Source organism: Primulina eburnea, chromosome 4 (genome assembly GCF_022965805.1).
Source record: "Primulina eburnea isolate SZY01 chromosome 4, ASM2296580v1, whole genome shotgun sequence".
Taxonomy (NCBI): Eukaryota; Viridiplantae; Streptophyta; class Magnoliopsida; order Lamiales; family Gesneriaceae; genus Primulina; species Primulina eburnea.
The window spans coordinates 25,838,575-25,860,461 of record NC_133104.1 but is presented as its reverse complement, the minus strand read 5'-3'; the positions used below and the strand labels follow the sequence as shown (position 1 = coordinate 25,860,461).

The window sequence follows — 21,887 nt, the reverse complement described above, 5'->3', positions numbered from 1 at the left end:
ACTAGCAACCACGAACTATCAATAATTTCTTAGAAATTCTACAAGTCCCAAAAGCATTCAGAATTTTCAAGATTAACTTATGACCCATAAGGAGCACATCAGTACTACTAACCTACAAATCAATATAGTCAAATCATTATCAACCTCTCCTAAAGCCCAATATTCGAATTCTTAGACACGTCCAATTCTAAACGTAACCAACATGCAATTTAATCTAGTTTTTAAAACTGAAAATCCTTAAATCATAAAAGCAGTTAAACATATACCGTAGATCATTATAAAGCGTAAATCATGTTAATATGCAGGTGATAAGAGTAAATAATTTAAAACAATTAAATCATAAAAGCTTACAGACTTGAGGTGTAATGCCCGAGAATTAATCATTGTTAATCAAGGATTATTGATTTATAATTTAACGTGATTACCAAAGGGCCAACGGAGACACGATTTAAGAGAATGTGCGGCCATTTATTTTGAATTTCAGAATGTGTTGCCGAAGCAACACCGCACCCGCGCTCAGGAAGACACCGCACCCGCGGTGCAATTCCAGTAGGGTAGCAATTTTTGAAAAACTGAGACCGCACCCGCGGTGAGAAACAAGACCGCACCCGCGGTGCAGGACCGCACCTGCGGTGCAAACAAGACCGCACCCGCGGTCGTAGTTTCTGGAAAATGGATGTAGATCAGTACGCTGAGCGCACCCACGGTCCGGAATGTAGCGCACCCACGGTGCGACGTGTTTTGCAAAGATGAGGCCACCTCGTCGAATTCATGCATGGCTATATATATATCATGATTCTTTCGAAAATTATCAGCCAAGAATCGAGAAAGGGGCCGAGGAATTGTGTTGAAAATCCTTACGCCTTTTGCGAGAAATCCGTCCGTCTGATTTTGAATCCGACTTTGGTATTGAGTTCCTATCGACGTAGGCTACGACTGGACGTAAGTTTTACTACGTTTTGACATGTTTTAGAATTATGATATTGTCAGAATTGAATGGAACTCATATATGTTGTTCTTGACATATTAGAAATTATAGAATCGAAGTCAGATTAAGAAACGGACTGATTATGGAATTGTTATGAATTTTTAGGGTATATTGATTTATACGAGACATATTTGAATTGTGATTGGATCACGAATTGTATTGGATATGGGTTATGGATTGTAACTGTGATATGAGGATATTGTATTGACGGGGATACTGAGTTTGTACCGTTTTGCTGTTGATTTTGAATTAAATCCAGATTGATCAGATTGTTATTGATTTGAAAGGTATATTGACATAAGATTATTGATATTGTCATTGCCAGACAGATTGTGAATTCAGGACTTCGACTGAGCCAGAAACCGGCGAAAGAAAGGTATAAGTCAATGTGGTACTGGGAGATCGACTTGAGTCAGCTTAGACTTGAGTTTCCCTAAATCACATACTTTACTTTATTGCATTGATATTGCATTGATTTGATTGATATACTTGTTCTCTTGATTTATAGATAGCAGGTATCAGACGAGAAATCTTGTGACAGAAGTGCCTGATTGTGGTGGGATCGCCACGGGCACATTGCACGATGTCACAAGATAGTATAGAAATCTTGGGACGGAAGTGCCTGATAGTGGCGGGATCGCCACGGGCACATTGCACGATGTCTCAAGATAAGGATATTAGCGATAGAGCTACAGTCCATGACGGTTAGGTCAGGACACCGGATGTTGGTTATATCGAGTAAATAGGATTGGAATTCTTCTATTACGGAATTCGATATAGTAACACCATATTTGGTTATATCGAGTAATAGGATCAGAGTTCCTTCTATTATGAAATTCGATATAGGAACACCACATTTGGAAACCGGGATCCCTAGACTAGGATTGAGTCTAGTCTGAATGATAGAGTTATGAGCATTGTCGACAGTCTATGATTGTTTATGTTTCAGATTTTGATACATATACCTGTTACCTGATTACATGCTTTATATTTGTTTATATGATTGCATGTTTCGTTGATTTATACTGGGATTTATTCTCATCGGAGTTATCCGGCTGTTGTCTTGTCTGTATGTGTACATGACAACAGGTGGGACAGGATCAGGGTCCAGGAGATGAGGAAAGATCGTGATTAGAGTGGAGGCTCCGGACTTGGATTAGAGATAGGGTTGGACACTTGACATTAGTTGTTAAACCTTAGTTTATTTTGAATGCATGCAGTACAGGACTTGTATTGTATTTTATACTGATATGTATATGAGTTTGATTTCACTACGTTCCGCATTTCAAAAAAAAATTTTAGACCCTGTTTTTAATTGATTAATTAGTCCCAATTATGATTAAGAACTTGATTAGCGTCCGGGTCCCCACATGAGATTTGAAGACTGAGTGGCAGAAGCTGACGGTGGCACAACCCTATACAGGACCCTTGCTCTGATACCAACTGTAACGTCTCGCTCATTTTTAAAAGTGCGGATTTTTTTTTAATTTTTATAAAGCTCCCATTTAAAAATCACATTTAAAAGAGTCGTCATTATCTTACCGTAAAAATAGTTCAGTTTAAATTAACCAAACTCATCCAAAATCATACGTTAACATAAACGAGTAAAAATCTTAAATTCATCAATGGATGAAAATATTCATCTCCTCTCAATCTCATAAATCGTAATGCGGAAAAAATGTGGGCCTCAGGTCGTGTCACCCCACCAAGTCTGCCTACTCAGAGTTCAGTACCTCCAGTCTCCTCAACATTTAGCTCACCTGCATCACACACGCCTAGTGAGTCTAAAGACTCAACACGCCTGTACCAGTAATAACAAGTACATATACATAGCACACGGCAGTGAAAAATATCATACTCAACATATCTTTCATGAACTTAAAAGCATAACGTAAACATGTTGTGTAAAATCACATCGTATTAAAGCATGTCATGTCATCATATATGTAAACGTGTCGTGTAAAATCATAATGTCAACATACCTTTCACGAACTTTAAAACATGAACATAAACATGGCGTATAAAATCATGTCGTGTCAAATCATGTCATCTCATATCATCATATAGGTGTCAAAACATGTCATCTCATGTTATTATATACGTAAACGTGTCGTGTAAAATCATATCGTATTAAAGCATGTCATCTCATGTCATCATATACGTATACATTTTTTTTTTATTTGAATTCAGTTCATTAGTTGTGACTTTCGTATCAGCTCTATCGTATCAGCTCTATCGATGGATCCATCTACATATAACCGTGGTACCCGGCGGCGAGGCACATCAGCGACAACATTACCCGTCCACTGAGCCCGAGCCTCAGCTCATCATATCTCATATCATCGTATACATATACATAATCAATCACAACCAAATCACATCCTTCAAAAATAGCATCATAATCATCACTTAATAAAAACATGCTTATACGTAACTTTTTCCTTTAAACCAAGCATGCACCATATTTATCATAATAGCGTAAAACTCATAAATGTGATGTATAAACATTTAAATCATGATACGATGTGATCAGGGCACTGCCAGGACCAAAATCTCACCTTAGGTGCAAAATGACCATTTTGCCCCTGGAAACCCAAAAAATACCATTTTGCCCCTAGAAGTAAAATTTCACGTTTTTGACATTTTCTTAATTCCATTGACTATAACATGTCCCAAATAATTATTTAAGCCTACATGAATTTTCCCATATTTTTATTTGGCTTAAATCCATTACTTTTAAATTAATCTTTAAATATAACATATTAATGCGTTTTAATCCCGAATTAAGCCAAACCTTAGCATAAAATTCGCAAATTATAAACTTAGACTTGTAAAAATTACTTGAGCTTAAATATAATTTCCCATAATTTTATTAAGCTAAAATCTAGGAGTTTCCATTAATCCTTTAATTAACGTTTCGTGCGGCGATTAAATCCCAGATAAATTCAAAACTCATTATTTTGATCCAAAGCTTACTAAACTCTTAAAAATATCCCAAAACATATTTAAAATCATCCCTAGACGTAAAATCAAGTCCATTTCATAACTTAACCGAATTATTTTAAAACTTAAACCAGGGTCTCGGTTTTAACCGGAATCGAACCGAAATTTAATCAAAATTTCCCCAACTTTTTACCACACTTACTAACCTCATTCACAGCCTGTAAAATTCGAGATCTAACCCTTAAGCTCCTCGGCTAAACATCATCATGCTGTAAAATTTCAGCATTCCCCCTTGTACAATTATATTCCAACATATGGCTCCAATCCTTAATTGCGTCGGTCCACCTTCAACCATCACGTGTCCAGCCATTAAGGCTCACCATTAAGACAATAATGCACTGCCTAAACCAATCCTAATTCCTGAAAACTGCTGTTAATTTCCTCAACCACAATATTCGATCTCCAAACCCATCGCCCATACACGTTCTTGTCCCTAGCCCAAAACCAAGAGAACCATCTCTTGACCCACCTCTACTAGACCACCCTAGGACTCTACTGTACCCAAAGGAACCACGGCTACACTCCCATGCAAGAAGCACAGCTCGCCTGCTCGAGGGAGGGCACCGGAGAGATTTTCTTTGGAAAGATTGAAACTTGATCGAAGATTGGCTGGTGATGAGCTGCTGAATAAAGAGAGAATGATAGGGGAAAGGGTGTGTCGGTTGTTGAAGAATAATAGGTGTAGGGTAACACTATTAAATTATTTGAATGATGAATTAGTAAATAATTGGCCTTAATTGTTTCATTAAAAGTTTAAAAGATATTTAAGCCAAAAAAACTTAAAAATAGGCTTATTGAATCCAAACACAATCCCGAAAAATATTTCATGTTGTAAAGATTTTGAAAATATTAGCCGAATCCTCAAAAAGTTCCCCGATTTGCTAAAATTTGCATACCGTTAAAAATTAAAATCCTGCGGTTAAAAATACCCAATAAATCTCAATTCTTGAAAAATACCTTTAAAACATCTTATATTAATTAATAAAATTTAATCATGTAATAAAATATTTTTTTCTTGAAAATTCTCTGGTTTCCGTTCTTCGTTCGAGGGCGAAATGAAACTTAAAAATCATAGTGCATGAACTTTTAAAATTTCATGAAATAAATCCTATCATGCATAATTTATGCATAACATGCATAAAAATAATTAAACACCATTTAATGAAATAAATAAGCATTTAATGCTTTAAAACAATTTAATAAAAGACCAAAAAAAATTTAATAACTTGCATGCATGTGATTTACGTGACCCTTCAAATTCTCGGGACGTTACATAAAGAGTTGAGAGGATTGGTCCTGCAATTTTCGTTATGGCCACTTCTCCAATCTCCTAACCTCGGAGATCTTAATCAGCTTGCAAGAGACTGAGGAACATTTGCAAAGATGAACAGCTGAATTGCTCACTGAACAAGAAATCAGTTGCAAACCTACCAAGTCATTTGTTCTTCAGACGAAACTCATCTATGTTGGGATGTTGGTCGATTATATCACCAGCTGAACTCCACGTGAGCCTAGTCAGAGTCTATTTAAAAACACGGGCTTCACTGTATTTTTTTTATATATTTTACTTCGGCATATCAATTTTGATGAAGTAAAAAATAATGAAAATACGTCTTAATGAAGTAAAAAGATTAAAACATGCGACGGGTTTTTTAAACCGTCGCCAAATTTTAAATCGACGACGGTTTAATTTAACCCGTCGCTAATTGTAGCGACAGTCAAATAAAAACCGTCGCATATTTAAAACTAGCGACTGTTTTTTAGAAACTGTCGCTATATTTAGCGACGGTTGTTATTTGACCGTCGCTAAAAGTAGCGACAGGTTAACTCAACCGTCGCCGATTTAAAATTTGGAGACGGTTAAAAGAACACCGTCGCCATTTTCAAAAAAATTCCACCCCGCATATATTTCCCTCCATTTTAACCGTCGCCGATTTAAAATGTTGCGACGGTTTTTACTAAAACCGTCGCTAGTTTCAAAAAAATTCAATCCCGCCTATTTTTCTCTCTATTTTCTTCCCCCACTCTCTATAAATACATACAAATTCTCTCCAATTTCTTCCACTTCACTTCACAACAATTAAAATTTTTTCTCACTTACACAATTTTACAACTTCACAACACTTAAAATTTTTATCACTTACACGATTTTACAATTTCACAACACTTAAAATTTTTATTTCTTACACGATTTTACCACTTTACAATACTTAAAATTTTTATCTCTTACACGATTGTACCAATTCATAACACAGAGTTATTAAATTTTTTATATTTTACCGCTCCAATTCATAACACAGATTTATTAAATTTTTTTTTATTTTACCTAACATATTAGCGACGGAACACATATGAACCCCGTCGCTAAGTAGCGACGGTTTTTGATATAAATTCCTTCGCACACTAGCGACGGTTTTTAACATAACTGCCGTCGCAAAATAGCGACGGTTTTTAACATGAATTCTGTCGCAAAATAGCGACAGTTTTTAACATGAATTCCGTCGCTAAATAATAAATAAGAAGAAGTTATATAATATACTACTTCATTATTCACTATAATCGATGAAGTAAAACACATTTATTACTTCGACATCGGTCCAATTCTGGACCGGTTTTCCTCCCAAAACCGGCCAAAAGACTTCGGTATTTTCAATACTACAACTTCGGGTATTATGCGAAGTAAAAGGTACATCTATTACTTAACGTCCTTATACTTCGGCACTTAAGTACCCTATTACTTCAGATATTATCTGAAGTAAAAAGTGATTTTTGGCATAGTGGTTGGTTAAGCACAGAGGACATGTTCAAAGCAGTTCTTACTCGTTTCTCTAGCAAAATTGAACTCACGATTGACGCAGCAGTTCAAGCAGTCAAAACAACCAGCTAATTGTATATCCGGTTCTGTCACAGAAACCAACTTATATCTGGCGATTTTTAAAATATGCTATTGTTGTAGTAATTTTTCTTTTGTCAACTTATGTATGTACTCATATGTAAATACATGAAATTTTACTCAAATAAAACATCATGATTATTCAGTTATGTCTCGTTGTGATTGAATAGATATTCTCAGTTTTCTTGTCTATAATTCTTGAATGATTAAATGACTAGTTAAATAATTCTCAAATACGGGCTTTCATTCAATTCCTGAGGGGGAGTTTTTTTAACTGAAAACATGTATTAAAATTCAATTACTCTCTCAATCGACTGATAAATACTGCTTTAAATTTTTCTCCTTTCTACTCAGTTTTAAGAGGTGTTTCTCTTTAGATTCAGTTGTTAAGGGGGAGCTTTCGACAATTTGAATGTATTAACTCTTAAACTGAATATATTGCGCTTAACTGCTCAAGTTTTGTAACCTTCAAAAAAGGGGAGATTGTTGGAACTTTTCAAGTTCGCAATCTTGATTTTGATGGTAACAAAACTTGTTAATTGTGTTACTAATTATCTACCTTAGTTGTGCAACATCCAGGATCACCTACGAGTTGTTTACATCGCAAAACTGAAGACCCAGCTGATCGCTCAAAATGAATCAGTTCAACTGGCTACATCATATGAGTGGTACAGCCTGGCCAGCCAAAACATTGTTCAACTGATGAAGAAACCCAGATGATCAGTCCAACTGAACGTGCGTGAAATCAGTTCCACTGACGAGTCAACTAATTTCATCAGCCCAAATGAAAGATCAGTTCAAACTGACCAGTTCGAAGCATCAGTTAGAATCCTTCAGTTATGGACGATGATAGATTCCTTCGAGTGGATTCCAGCTGTGCGAGAAGGTACAAAGACATTGTCCAATCAAAGGAAAATAATGGACATTGCATCGGAGCATAAAAGACAAAACGCTTCAGAGGGACAGTCAAAAAGACAAGACACATAGTCCAAGAAGCCGATTTAAATGCAACAGATACAATAAATGAGTCTCACTGTACGATCAGCTTCATTCGCCTATATAAAGAGAAGATCAGTGAAGACTTAAACAACAGAGGATCCCATATAAAATACTAGAGAGTAAAGGGAACGATCAGTTGCATATCAGCTTTCAGAAGCACTTAAGCCCAGAGGGAATTATTCATCGTGATATCTGCTTAGCTAAGAAGCCTGTTATCCTAGTGTGTGAGAACATTTCTGTTCAGTTCTCACACACATTCACTCTCAAAACCACCCAAAACAGTCTTGCACAAAGACATTAAACTTGTGTATGTAGTCTTTCTCACATAGAAGTTAAATAAGTTTTGACTGAAAGTGTTGTTTTCAGTTGTAGCTAGGAGTTCAGTTTAGGCAGTAGATAAGTCCTAGCTGAGTGGGCTTGTACATGTAGTTGTATAAATCAAAGTGTTCTAGTGTATCCTATCCGTGGAGATAGAAGGGGTGATGTAAGAGCAGTTGAAGTCTCCGAACATCCATAAACATATCTTGTGTATTTAACTGATTATCTATCGCTTTAAAATTGTTTTGATTAGTTATAGTGTTCGTGTGTTCAGTTGTTACCATAACTGAAATACAAGAATTCAAAAACTAATATGTGTTCTTTCAGTTAGTCAGTTTACACAAGTTAAAATATTCTCTAACATTTCAGTTTTCTTTACGAAGAATTACTTCGAGTTTCTTCCGCTTGGTTTAAAACCAAACTCGATTTAATTCATCGGTGTTAATATTCCTAGAAAACGAGCTATTGAAGCTCATTGAAGGTTGTTGTGTGCGAAAGACCTTGGAAGGAACTAACACACACGATCCATCAGATACCATACATCGTGTTGATGATATAAGCATCAAAAGCTACCATCTTTCCTCGCACCAAAACTTTCAAGTGATCATGCTTAACCTTAAGGTTAGCATAAAATTCTCGTACCAATGAAATAACCGCATCCTGTGGTGGCTTGCCAAACTCCTGCCAATGCTTAGCTGTAAGCATTAATCCGATCTCGGTTCGTGGGAAGCTCAGGTTAAATCCCCTATCTTTCACAATGCTCTTGTTCAGAATTTTAGCATAATTTTCCTCCGCCTTCTCGTCCCAGAACTTGTGTGAATCATAATTCGCAGACGAGGATGCACCCTTTGATTGTTTTTTTCTTGGAGTCATTTTGTCGAACACTTTCAAAGCACCAACTTCCCCTTCAATCCAATTCATTAAAATTGATGATTTTTCACTCCCCCAAACTTATTAATCACAATAAATACAACTCAACAATATACACACCAATCCAATCAACTCCAATAAACAATGTCAAGAATGCACTCCACTAAAATTTAATATTTCTTTCATAGCCAATAAAACCAATAATTTTGAATTTTAAAGCCAATGTAGTATGGATTTTCTCACCTTGAGTGTTGAAATTTGTCATTGAAGAACAAAATCAAAGCTCCAATCAATCCTTGGTGTACAAATTTCGAGCCCCATTTTAACACCTTAGGTTTGGTGTTGAATTTGAGGAATGAAATGGATATTGGATGAAATGAGTTGAAGGTATGTATGTGTGGAGTGGGAAATGTGTTCTTGGAAGAAAAAAATCGAGTGTGGAATGTGTTATAGAGAGAATATTTTGAAGTGAAGGAGAAATGTTCTTCGGTTATGTCCAATGTTCGCCTGTTTCAGAATTTAAGACCATCGACCGCGGGTGTGGTCTAGAACATACCGTGGGTGTGGTGTAGCTACTGGAATTTTTTTATTTTCGACCTTCAACGACTGCGGGTGCGGTGCTTAGCTTACTGCGGGTGCGGTGTGGGTTCTGGAAAACTATCGCATGTGCATTACAAAATAGGCCGCGGGTGCTCTTTGCCTATTGGAAATTTTCATTCTTCATAAAGCAAACACCGCAGGTGCGCTGCAAAAACTAACGTGGGTGCGGTTTGGTCTCTGTCAAACAAACGCCCCTGCACTCAATAACGGACCGTGGAAGCACTCTTTGAAATTGTTTTCTCCTCTAATTGTTAGATTTGGTGGAATACAAGAACACACTAAACCAAAAAAATACACAATCAAACAATTAGAATAAAAGTAAAACCGAAAAATAAATGCAATAAAGAAACAAAAATTTGGGTTGCCTCCCAAAAAGCACTTGGTTTAACGTCGTCAGCCCGACTGCCCCCAGTCTACATCAAGTTGATCCGCCCAAATGAATGTTGTCAAGATTCCGTACTTCAGTCCCATAATAATGCCTGATCCGTTGTCCATTTACTTTAAACGTTAGCTCAATGGCTCCATATGGTTGGACTGATTCTATTGTAAATGGCCCCGACCATCTTGATTTTAGCTTACCAGGAAATAGTTTGAGGTGTGAATTGAACAACAGTACTTGTTGTCTGGGCTCTAAATTTCTATGCAAGATATGGTCGTGCCACTTCTTGGTCTTCTCCTTGTAGATCTTTGCGTTCTCATAATCCTCATTTCTGAACTCCTCCATTTCATTCAATTGCAATAGCCGCTGCTCACCAGATGCTTCCATGTCAAAGTTGAGTTTTTTTACGGCCCAAAAAGCTCTGTGTTCCAATTCCAGTGGTAAGTGACAGGCCTTACCAAAGACCAACCTATAGGGTGACATCCCAATAGGTATCTTGTATGCCGTTCTGTGCGCCCATAAGGCATCATCCAGCTTTAGTGCCCAATCCTTCCGGTTTGTCTTCACCGTTTTCTCCAATATCTGCTTAATCTCTCGGTTGGATACTTCGGCTTGTCCCTTTGCTTGTGGGTGGTATGCCAGGGTCACCCCTTATGCTTCACATCATATTTAGCCAAAAGTGAGTTAAAGATTTTGTTACAAAAATGTGTACCTTCATCACTAATTATGGCGCTTGGTGTCCCAAAACCTTGTGAAGATGTTCTTGTGAACAAACTTAGCAACTACTCGAGCATCATTAGTATTGGTGGCAATTGCTTCCACCCATTTTGACACATAATCCACAGCAAGCAAAATATAAGATTGACCAAAAGAAGATGAGAATGGTCCCATGAAGTCAATACTCCAAACATCAAAAAGTTTAACTTCCACATTATTGGTGTTGGTTTTTCAACAAAAATACGAAAGTTTTGACAACCCGTCTAATAAATTCACAAACTTATTTAAGCAACATTATTTTTAAATCTTTTAAATATTTTAATTAAGCATTAATGTGCCTAATTAATCTCTTAATGGGCCGAAGCTTAATTAGTGTTTAATTAACTATATATTATGTAATTAACCTACCACAAACCCTTTAACTACACGCCCCACTTTCCCCCAACCAATAAAACTCTTCTTTCTTTCAAATTTCCATGGCACACACAAGCAAAAGGCATGGGAAACTTTTTGTTAGTTCAAGGAAAAGCATCAAAGTTTGCTAGAGTTTTCAAGCGTCGTCCCTCGTTGTCGTTCTTTAATCGTCAACGTTTTTATAGTGCATTAAATACGCAAAGGCAAACCATATTCTTTCCTTCAAACATCCATCACATCATATTATTTATTTAATGAAAAACAAGCTGCACTTTTTAATAATTTTCGTTTTTGTTCAAACATGAGTTTTTAAAGCATTGTTTTGATTCCAAAAATTGTTGTTTCCTTACACAAAGGGGCTGCCATGATTAGGGATTGTTTAAGGGTTGTTTTTACACAATTTAAAGAGTCCTAGGATGCACTAACATGCTTCACACGAGACATGGCAGAAGCTGGAATCAGTAATCACGTATGTGTGTGTCTTAAGGTGATCCTATCAGGTTCAAGGGTCGATGCTAGGCTTGGCATGGGTTTGGTTGGGACCAGGGCCTGGCTAGGGTACGTGAGGGGTTAAGGGAAGCGTCCTAGCCAGGCTAGGACTCGATACAAGAGGCTGGGAAGGAGTCCTAGCAAGCCAGGACTCCAACCCGTGAGCTGCTAGGTAGTTGCGCAGGGTTCAGGAACATGGCAGGAAGATTTGGCTCGGCCTGGGGGCTCTGGACTGGGGTAGGTCAATTGGTTAGGATCCTAAGAGAGTGCTTGGGGTGCTGGTTCAAGGAGTGGCTCGATGGTTAGAGGCCCAACAACAGAAACAAGAGTTATAGTGCAAGTGGGTTTCTCGGCCAGGTTGTGTTGCTGGGATGTGTGGCTTCGGTTTTCAACTGGGGTCAAGTACATAGTTTCTAAGGGTTCAGCAGGGTCCATAGGGGGTCTGGGTTGACGTTGGATCAAGAGGGTTTGCTGTTGGCTCAGCTGGAGGTGCAAAACGTGAGGGGAGATCACAAAGTGTGTGCAAATCTAGTACTCGTTTGCTGGGTTTGTGCGTGGGTTGAGGGGTGTGGTTCGAGGGCCTGGGCTGGGTCAGGCGGGTTTTGAGGATGGTCTAGGCTCGGTGAGGGTCAGTGCTGGTAGATGGTTAGGTGGCTGTAAGGTTCTTAGGAGGAGAAGAGTCCCAATACAAGAAAACACCTCACACACCAACATATATGCAATCCAGTGTAGGGTTCAGCGGGCTTTTCGAGGGATTAAGTGGCTGGTCTAGGGCTTGAGCTTGGTCAAGAAAGTGCCTAGATGTGTTGGCTAGGTTTTGGCTCAAGGTTGCTTGGGTGTGGCTCGAGTAAATTAGGAGATGGCTCGGTGCGTTCGGTAGAGTGTCAAAAACGAATATTAAAAGGCAAAAAATGAATCCATGGGTCCACGGGGGTGGCTCATGACTTGGAAGGGTAGAATAAATCTTAAAAATGTTATATTTAAATTTGGGATCAAAATATTTTGATTTGGATTTATTCGGGATTTAATCGCCGCACGAAACGCTAATTAACAAGTTAATTGAAAAGTCTAGTTTTAGGATTCATAAAATTATGAAAATTTAGGTTTATGCTTAAATAATTATTAGAAGCCTAAGTTTTTAATTTGGGAATTTTATTCTAAGTTTTGGTTTAATTCGGGATTAAAACGTAGTAATACGACTTATTTAAGGAATAAATTAAAAGTCATCGATTTAAGCCAAATAAAAATATAGAAAAATTCATGTAGGCTTAAATAATTATTGGGACATGTTAGTATCAATGAAATTAAGAAAATGTCTAAAACGGGAAATTTTACATCCAGGGGTAAAACGCTCTTTTTACACCTAGAAATTAGTAAACGTCAATAGCAGTGTCCTGAATGCTGTTTTATGTGCTAATATGATTATTTTCAATGATTATGAATGTTTATATGTTAATATGTCAATTTTAAAATGTTTATGGATATTTATGATTTTAATATGTCAAATTATGATTTTTAAATGTCTATTATTTTAAGGGTTAAATTGGACATTTAAAAGATATGTTGCATGCTTGGTTTCAAAATAAAAATGATATTATGCATGTTTTGATTAAGTGATGGAAATATGACATGTTGAAGGATGTGAAGGGATTGTGACTACTAAATATGTTGGAAATATCGTGAGGGTTATGGTCCCAGTGAGAGCCCGACGATCGTGTTTCCTTGGATACGGATACGAATACGAATATGTTAATACGTAGGCCAAGGCCCAGTTGACCGGTGAGAGTGTTGCTGGTTTCCCCGCCGCCCAGTACTGTGGTTTTCTTTAGATGGATCCATCGCCCAATACGATCAAGAATACGAGTCACAATCACGATCTGAATTCAACAAACACGAACATGAATACGAACATTAATATGAATACGAATATGGACATGAATATGAATATGTTTAAGTGATATGTTTATGTCTTTTGAAAATGTTTTTATGCATCATGAAAATGTTTACGAAAATGTTTAAGTTTAAGTTTATGCATCTTCATGAAAATGTTATTTTAAGTACAATTATTTTTCACTGTTGTTTGTTATCTGTATATGTAGTATTTGTTATCAAGGATATGACGTGTTAAGTCTTTATACTCACTAGGTGTGATTGATGCAGGTGATTATGATGATTATATTTTTGGAGGTCTTGATGGTTGATCTGACTGGACTGAAGGTGCACATAACCTGAGGACCGACGCTAGTTTTTCGCACTAGTTATGATTTATGATTTTAGGTTATGTTAAGAATATTTTTATGACTTTTATTTATTTATGAGTGGTTTTTGAGAGATTATAGTATGGGTTGTATTTCTCAAATAAATAGTTGGTTGTTTTATTTTAAAATGATGTCCAAAATATTTTATGAAATTTTTGGTGGTTCAGCCGATGCTAGGGAGGTTTTAAAAAAAAATTCTAGTACTTTTTAAGAAAACGAATAAGCAGACGTTTCATTTGGTATCAGAACAATGGTTCTATAAAGGGTTGTTGTGACACCCTCGACCGGTTTTAATAAAATAACAGCGGAAATTTAAAATTTTCTTTAAAAGAAAGAAGGATTTAGAATACATTTCAATATATAATCAAAAGTATCTACATGATCAATAAAATGATGCAACAAAATACAAAATATCATTTTTGTGATCATGTTCAAAATGCTAGCAAAATAGTCTTCTTCCTTCCTTCTCTTATGCATATGACTCCGGCCCCAAATACGTCCCGGCTCGTCGCTCTTATCTGCATCACATGAATAACTGAAATGAGTATAAAACTCAGCAAGTGGAACTCTTACATAGCAATGGATACATAGCATACTCTGAAAAACATGACTTTGAAAACATTAAATACCATCAACTCTGAAACATAAATATCATAGCATGAATAGAAATAACAATGGTATTTCTCTTTTCTCTGATGGATTGATATCTAGATAGTATCTCTGTCTCTGTACCTATATCCCATCGATATGAATCGATAATCTGTTGCGATATAAGCCTATGGTCGTTGATCAACTAATTGCATGCAATCTCTGACTATCTATCAATCAATCCAATAAATCATTTGAACTCTCTCTTTGACATTAAATCAAACACTTTGAAGACTCTTTGCTCTTGTTTTCCCTTGTACATAATTGAGACATAAAATGCCTCTAATATACGACAAAGTATATCAGTACATAACATGAACCAAATGGAAGGGAATAACATTTAAAACCATTGAAACACAATCATGTGAGCACAAGGAAATGAATTCCACTTACAACCAATTGAAACCTTGAATCTAATCCCTTGGTACAAATCCTACAACAATAAACCATGTATTGCACCATTAATAACCCAATAATCACAAACCCATAACATTAAATCCATAAAACCAACACCATAAACAAACCCATGATTTCTCAACATCAAAATCCAAGAATAACAAATCCATAAGCTTACCTTAGCTTCTTGAATCAACAATGACTTTGTTCTCACTTCAAATACCCAACAATAAGCTTGATTCTAAGAAAGGAAATGAAAGGAATGAAGAAACCCCAGTCTCCCCTTGAGAGAAGGAACGATAGAATTGGGAAGGAAATGAGGAAAAGTGAACCAACTCATGTATTATATCACTTAAATCTTGAAAACACGCATTCACTGTTCACGCACCGCGGGTGCGCTAACCCATTCACCGCGGGTGCGCTAGGAAATCTGTACCACTTTCAAAATCCGAAGGCGACGACTGCAGGTGCGCTGAGTTCTTACCGTGGGTGTGCTCTGCCTACTGGAAAACATCACGAATCTGGAAGCCAGCGACCGCGGGTGCGGTACCTATCTGACCGCGGGTGCGGTCACCTCTGTAGCCAACAACCAACTATGCATCTAAAATCGAATCACAACGCCGCTTCTCCTCACAATCTGACAACATCCTTAACAAGAAAGTTGAACCTCTATAACTTATCTAACCACCCCAATTGGCCTCATACCAATTGGATCAACATACGAATTACAATGAATAAAATCGCAATAACGCTACAATAAAACCACAAAACATCTAAAATCAACAATACTATAAACCATAAATCACAACTCTTAACATCACAACTATACTTAAACTTAACCAAATAGTCAATAATCATACGAAATCTTAAACCGTACCATTCACAAGGCTTGGCTATTAAAATCTCCCCTCCTTAAAGAAATTTCGTCCTCGAAATTGACGTCACTGCGCAAACAACTCAGGATACTTCTCTTTCATCTCATCCTCTGGTTCCCACGTGGCTTCTTCAATAAAATGATTCCTCCAAAGGGATTTAACAATGCCGATCTCTTTGTTTCTTAACACTTTAACTTTGCGATCCAGAATCTGAACTGGAATCTCTTGGTACGACAAATTCGGCGTCAAATCCAATGGCTCGTGACGAAGAACATGGGAAGGATTCACAATATACTTCCTGAGCATGGAGACATGGAAAACATCATGAACTCTGTCAAGATCTGGCGGTAGGGCTAACCTGTAGGATCGTTCACCGACTCTGTCCAAGATCTCATATGGGTCAATAAATCTCGGACTCAACTTTCCCTTTTTGCCAAACCGCATCACACCCTTAAGAGGTGCTATCTTCAAGAACACATGGTCGCCAACCTCAAACTGCAACGGCCTATGACGCACATCAGCATAACTCTTCTGTCTTGACTGTGCTGTCTTCATCCTCTCTTGGATAACAGCAACAACATCAGCTGTCTGTTGAACCAACTCTGGACCCAACATCTTCCTCTCGTCAATCTCATCCCAATACAAGGGCGATCTACACTTCCTGCCATAAAGTGCTTCATACGGTGCCATGCCAATAGTCGCTTGGTAGCTATTATTGTACGTGAACTCAACAAGAGGCAAATTGGAATCCCAGCTACCAGGATAATCAATAGTACAAGCTCTGAGCATATCCTCTAAAATATGAATAACTCTCTCTGATTGACCGTCGCTCTGAGGTGATATGCTGTACTGAATGCTAATCGTGTACCCATAGCTCTGTGTAAACTCTTCCAAAACTCTGGAGTAAATCTAGGGTCACGATCAGACATAATCGACACATGAACACCATGAAGTCTAACAATCTCTGCTATGTACTCTTCAGCATACTGGTTCATGGAATACGTCGTCTTGACTGGAAGAAAATGCGCTGACTTGGTCAACCGATCAGCAATAACCCAAATAGAGTTAAAACCTTTCTGCGTTCTGGGAAGACCAGACACGAAGTTCATCGTAATATGCTCCCATTTCCATTGAGAAATCGGCAATGATAACAATGTCCCAGCAGGTCTCTGATGCTCGATCTTCACCTGCTGACAAGTTAGGCACTGAGAAATAAACATGGCAATATCTTTCTTCATACCTGGCCACCAATAGAGTCTACGAAGGTCCTGATACATCTTGGTACCACGTGGATGTATCGAGTATGGCGCTGTATTTGCCTTTGTCAAGACGTCTCGCCGAATATCATCACCAACAGGAATACATATACGGCCTCTAAATGTCACCAAACCATCTCCATTCGACCCAAACTCTGAATTACCTCTCTCCTCTGCTCTGGCTCTCAACTCTGTCAACTGTAAATCATTGGCCTGCTCTCTACGGATCCTGTCCGTAATGTAGCCCGAATGACCAACGCTGAAAAGCAAGCAATGGTTCCCGGGACTACCAAAGCTATCTCCTCTCGTTTCAAGTCTAACAAAAACGGCTTCTGAATCATAACACTCAAAGAACAACTGGACTTACGGCTCAATGCATCTGTTACAACATTCGCTTTCCCTGGGTGGTAACTAATCATCACATCATAGTCTTTTACAAGCTCTAACCACCTTCTCTGTCGCATATTGAGTTATTTATGAGAAAACAAGTACTTTAAACTCTTGTGGTCCGTAAAAATTTCACACTTTTTGCCATATAAATAGTGTCTACAGATTTTCAGGGCGAAAACCAAAGCTGCTAGCTCCAGATCATGTGTAGGATAATTCTTCTCGTAGTCCTTCAACTGGCGAGAAGCATAAGCTATAACTTTCCCAAGTTGCATCAGCACTGCACCGAGACCTTTCTTCGACACATCGGTATAAACAACAAAGTCATCTGAACCACTGGGCAATGCAAGTACAGGAGCTGTCGTCAACTTATCTTTCAACTCTTGAAATCCACTGTGGCAATCATTGGACCACTCAAACTTCACCGTCTTCCTCGTCAGATTGGTTAACGGCAGGGTAATCTTAGAAAAGTCTGCAATAAAACGACGATAATAACTCGCCAAATCAAGAAAACTGCGTACCTCTGATACAGTGGTAGGGATAGGCCACTTCTGTATCGCCTCGATTTTCACTGGATCAACAGCTATACCATCCTTCGAGACAACATGGCCTAAGAAAGAAATCTGCTCCAACCAGAAATCACATTTCTTCAATTTAGCATACAACCTCTTCTCTCTCAACAACTGAAGAACAACTCTGAGGTGCTCTGAATGAAGCTCTTTGGTCTTTGAATAAATCAATATGTCATCGATGAAAACAATGACAAAGCTATCCAAATACGGCTTGAACACTCGGTTCATAAGATCCATGAAGACTGAAGGAGCATTAGTCAGACCGAAAGACATCAAAAGGAATTTGTAATGACCGTATCTGGTCTGGAACGCCGTCTTAGGGATATCAGACTCCCTAACCTTCAACTGATAATAGCCAGATCGCAAATCAATCTTTGAAAACACTGTAGCCCCATGCAGTATCGCCTATCCGTGGCAACGGATATTTATTCTTAATCGTCACTTTGTTGATCTCTCTATAATCAATGCAAAGCCACAAAGACCCATCTTTCTTCTTGACAAAAAGAACCGGAGCTCCCCAAGGCGAAGAACTCGACCGAATGAAACCTTTATCCAATAGATCCTGCAACTGAGTCTTCAACTCTTTCATCTCTGAAGGGGCCATTCTGTACGGAGCCTTAGAAATAATAACTGTACCCGGAACTAGATCAATCATAAACTCTACATCTTTGTCCGGCGGTAAACCCAGAACATCATCCTCAAATACATCAGGGAACTCTCTCACCACATCAATATCATCAATATTAAACTTAACCATTCTATCGATATCAACAATCGAAGCAAAAACCCATCACAACCTCTAAACAACAGCTTCTTAGCCTCAAGACACGAAATAAAAGGAAGGACCAGCGAAGTACCTGCACTGGCGAGCAAACCTTCCTTATTGCCATCATCTGCAAATTTCATCGTCTTAGCAACGCAATCAATCACTGCACGATAGGTTGATTGCCAATCCATGCCAAGTATAATATCAAACACAACCATCGGAATAACAATCAAATCGGCATAAACCACTCGCTCGTCAATTCGAACAGAACACGCATACACAATAGACGTCGGGCACAAGACATCTCCCGAAGGCAATACAACATTAAACTGGAGTGGAATAATAGAAGAAACTAAACCCGAAGATCTCAAAAATAGTTCAGACATAAAAGAATGAGTAGCACCTGTATCAATCAATGTCGTAGCTACTCTGCCTGAAATTAAAATAGTTCTAGAGATCACAGAGGAATCATGGTTTATACCTTCCTTCGTCATGGTGAAGATGTGACCCTGCACCTTCTCTTTACTCGAGCCTCTTGGACAGTCCTTGGCAATATGGCCTGCCGTGCCACATCGGTAGCAAGTATGAGTAGCAAATTTGCACTCTCCCGGATGATGCCTACTGCACTTGGGAAACAACGGCTTCTCTGGATCAAACGGAACTGCTGGTGCTTTAGAACTTGGTTCCATCTTGCCTTTCCCCTTAAAATTGCCCTTTCCTCTTTGGCTCAAACCCTGACCCCTTTGAGCAATAGCCTGCTGCCTTGCATGTCTCTCTCTGGAAATGTCTTTCTCGTCTTTCTCGGCTAACAAGGCTTTAGCCACAATCTCTTTATATGTCACCGCCTTAGACATATTGATGTCCCTCCTGATCTCTGCTCGAAGGCCTCTAATGAAGTGAGCACCCTTGTCTTTGTCATTGGAGGTAATATACGGGGCAAACAGACAGCCCTCCTCGAATTTCAGAATGTACTCATCATCATTCATACCTCCTTGACGAAGCTCTAAAAACTCAGTCACCTCCCTTGCTCGAAGTGCATCTGGGAAGTAATTTTCATAGAAAAGATCAGTAAAATTTTTCCACTTCAATGCCGGTACATCAACACCTACCTTGGTAGCATTCCACCAAATACGTGCAGCTTTGACTAACATGAACACTGCACAACTGATTCTGTCCTTGTCTTCATAGTTGAGTTGATCGAAAATCGCCTCAAGTGCTTTGATCCACTCTACAGCCACCAACGGATCAGTGCTTCCTGCAAATTCCGGCGGATCCATTCTCTTGAAAGCAGTAAAGATCCCATCAGTTCCAACTGCTTGAGCTACTTGGCCTCTAACTTGACCTCTACATTGACCTGTACCTTGCAAACGGAGCAACAGTTGAATCTGCTCACTATGGACCTTGGCTTGCTCTTTCAGTAACTTGCCGAACTCGTCGACAACTCTCGATGAAGAACTATCCTCACCCTCTGAAGCCTTTCTCTTAGGAGGCATACTCCTACAATGTGCTAACATAATACATATCCAACAATAACAATGAATAGATGTAGAAGAAGACATACCCGAACTGTTGAAATTAGACGAAGTCATATGCATTGGTCCGAATAACGGTGCTCTGATACCACTAAATGTGACACCCTCGACCGGTTTTAATAAAATAACAGCGGAAATTTAAAATTTTCTTTAAAAGAAAGAAGGATTTAGAATACATTTCAATATATAATCAAAAGTATCTACATGATCAATAAAATGATGCAACAAAATACAAAATATCATTTTTGTGATCATGTTCAAAATGCTAGAAAAATAGTCTTCTTCCTTCCTTCTCTTATGCATATGACTCCGGCCCCAAATACGTCCCGGCTCGTCGCTCTTATCTGCATCACATGAATAACTGAAATGAGTATAAAACTCAGCAAGTGGAACTCTTACATAGCAATGGATACATAGCATACTCTGAAAAACATGACTTTGAAAACATTAAATACCATCAACTCTGAAACATAAATATCATAGCATGAATAGAAATAACAATGGTATTTCTCTTTTCTCTGATGGATTGATATCTAGATAGTATCTCTGTCTCTGTACCTATATCCCATCGATATGAATCGATAATCTGTTGCGATATAAGCCTATGGTCGTTGATCAACTAATTGCATGCAATCTCTGACTATCTATTAATCAATCCAATAAATCATTTGAACTCTCTCTTTGACATTAAATCAAACACTTTGAAGACTCTTTGCTCTTGTATTCTGACCGCGGGTGCGGTCACCTCTGTAGCCAACAACCAACTATGCATCTAAAATCGAATCACAACGCCGCTTCTCCTCACAATCTGACAACACCCTTAACAAGAAAGTTGAACCTCTATAACTTATCTAACCACCCCAATTGGCCTCATACCAATTGGATCAACATACGAATTACCATGAATAAAATCGCAACAACGTTACAATAAAACCACAAAACATCTAAAATCAACAATACTATAAACCATAAATCACAACTCTTAACATCACAACTATACTTAAACTTAACCAAATGGTCAATAATCATACGAAATCTTAAACCGTACCGTTCACCAGGATTGGCTATTACAGTTGTGCCACCATCAGTGTCGGGAAGTTCAGTCATCAAGCCTCAATTTGTAAGTTTTACATGCTTTAGATAATTTAATATGTTGTTACCTTCGTGATGACATGAATTATATGTTTAGGTCACATGTTTAAGCTCTATGAGGATATATGATTTTTATGCTTTGGAATTTTTATACGTGATACGATATGAAGTAAGAAATTATTTGATTTTAACGCATGATGGCTTCGTGATTGAATTGGACTATGTTAATTTTGTGTTTTAGTCTTGACGTTCTACATTTTGGGCTATAAGTCAATCATGAATATTATGAATGCTTTTGGGACACGTAGATTTTCTAAGAAAATACTGATGATTCTTGGGTACTAGTTGAATTAATTTTTGGGAATTACTCATAAGTAATAATGATTAGAGGATTTGTAACGACTTCGGGAGTAAGAAAATGTATAAATTGGGATT

At 38.0% G+C, this 21,887-nt stretch overlaps 1 protein-coding gene and 2 long non-coding RNA genes across 3 annotated transcripts; 2 read left to right on the top strand and 1 right to left on the bottom strand.

Moving 5' to 3' along the window:
- The first annotated feature begins 2,371 nt into the window (after nt 1–2,371).
- LOC140829802 (uncharacterized) lies at nt 2,372–4,190 on the top strand. The gene is made up of 2 exons (XR_012117536.1): nt 2,372–3,021; nt 3,056–4,190. It is a non-coding gene; the product is annotated as an uncharacterized lncRNA (long non-coding RNA).
- A 5,320-nt stretch (nt 4,191–9,510) lies between these two features.
- LOC140829801 (uncharacterized) lies at nt 9,511–9,931 on the top strand. The gene is made up of 2 exons (XR_012117535.1): nt 9,511–9,760; nt 9,812–9,931. It is a non-coding gene; the product is annotated as an uncharacterized lncRNA (long non-coding RNA).
- Nucleotides 9,932–10,089: 158 nt separating this feature from the next.
- Nucleotides 10,090–10,941, bottom strand: LOC140830149 (uncharacterized). Its single transcript, XM_073193433.1, has 2 exons — nt 10,799–10,941; nt 10,090–10,558 (listed from the first exon to the last, which is right to left on the bottom strand). Exons 1-2 carry the CDS (start codon nt 10,939–10,941, stop codon nt 10,090–10,092), a joined length of 612 nt encoding a protein of 203 aa, XP_073049534.1.
- Nucleotides 10,942–21,887: the final 10,946 nt, after the last annotated feature.

Coding starts and splice junctions, on each gene's coding strand:
- LOC140830149 (XM_073193433.1), bottom strand. CDS start 10,941: ATGGGACCATTCTCATCTTCTTTTGGTCAATCTTATATTTTGCTTGCT. Junction 10,559..10,798: donor CACAAGAACATCTTCACAAG/GTTTTGGGACAC, acceptor ATGGGCGCACAG/AACGGCATACAAGATACCTA.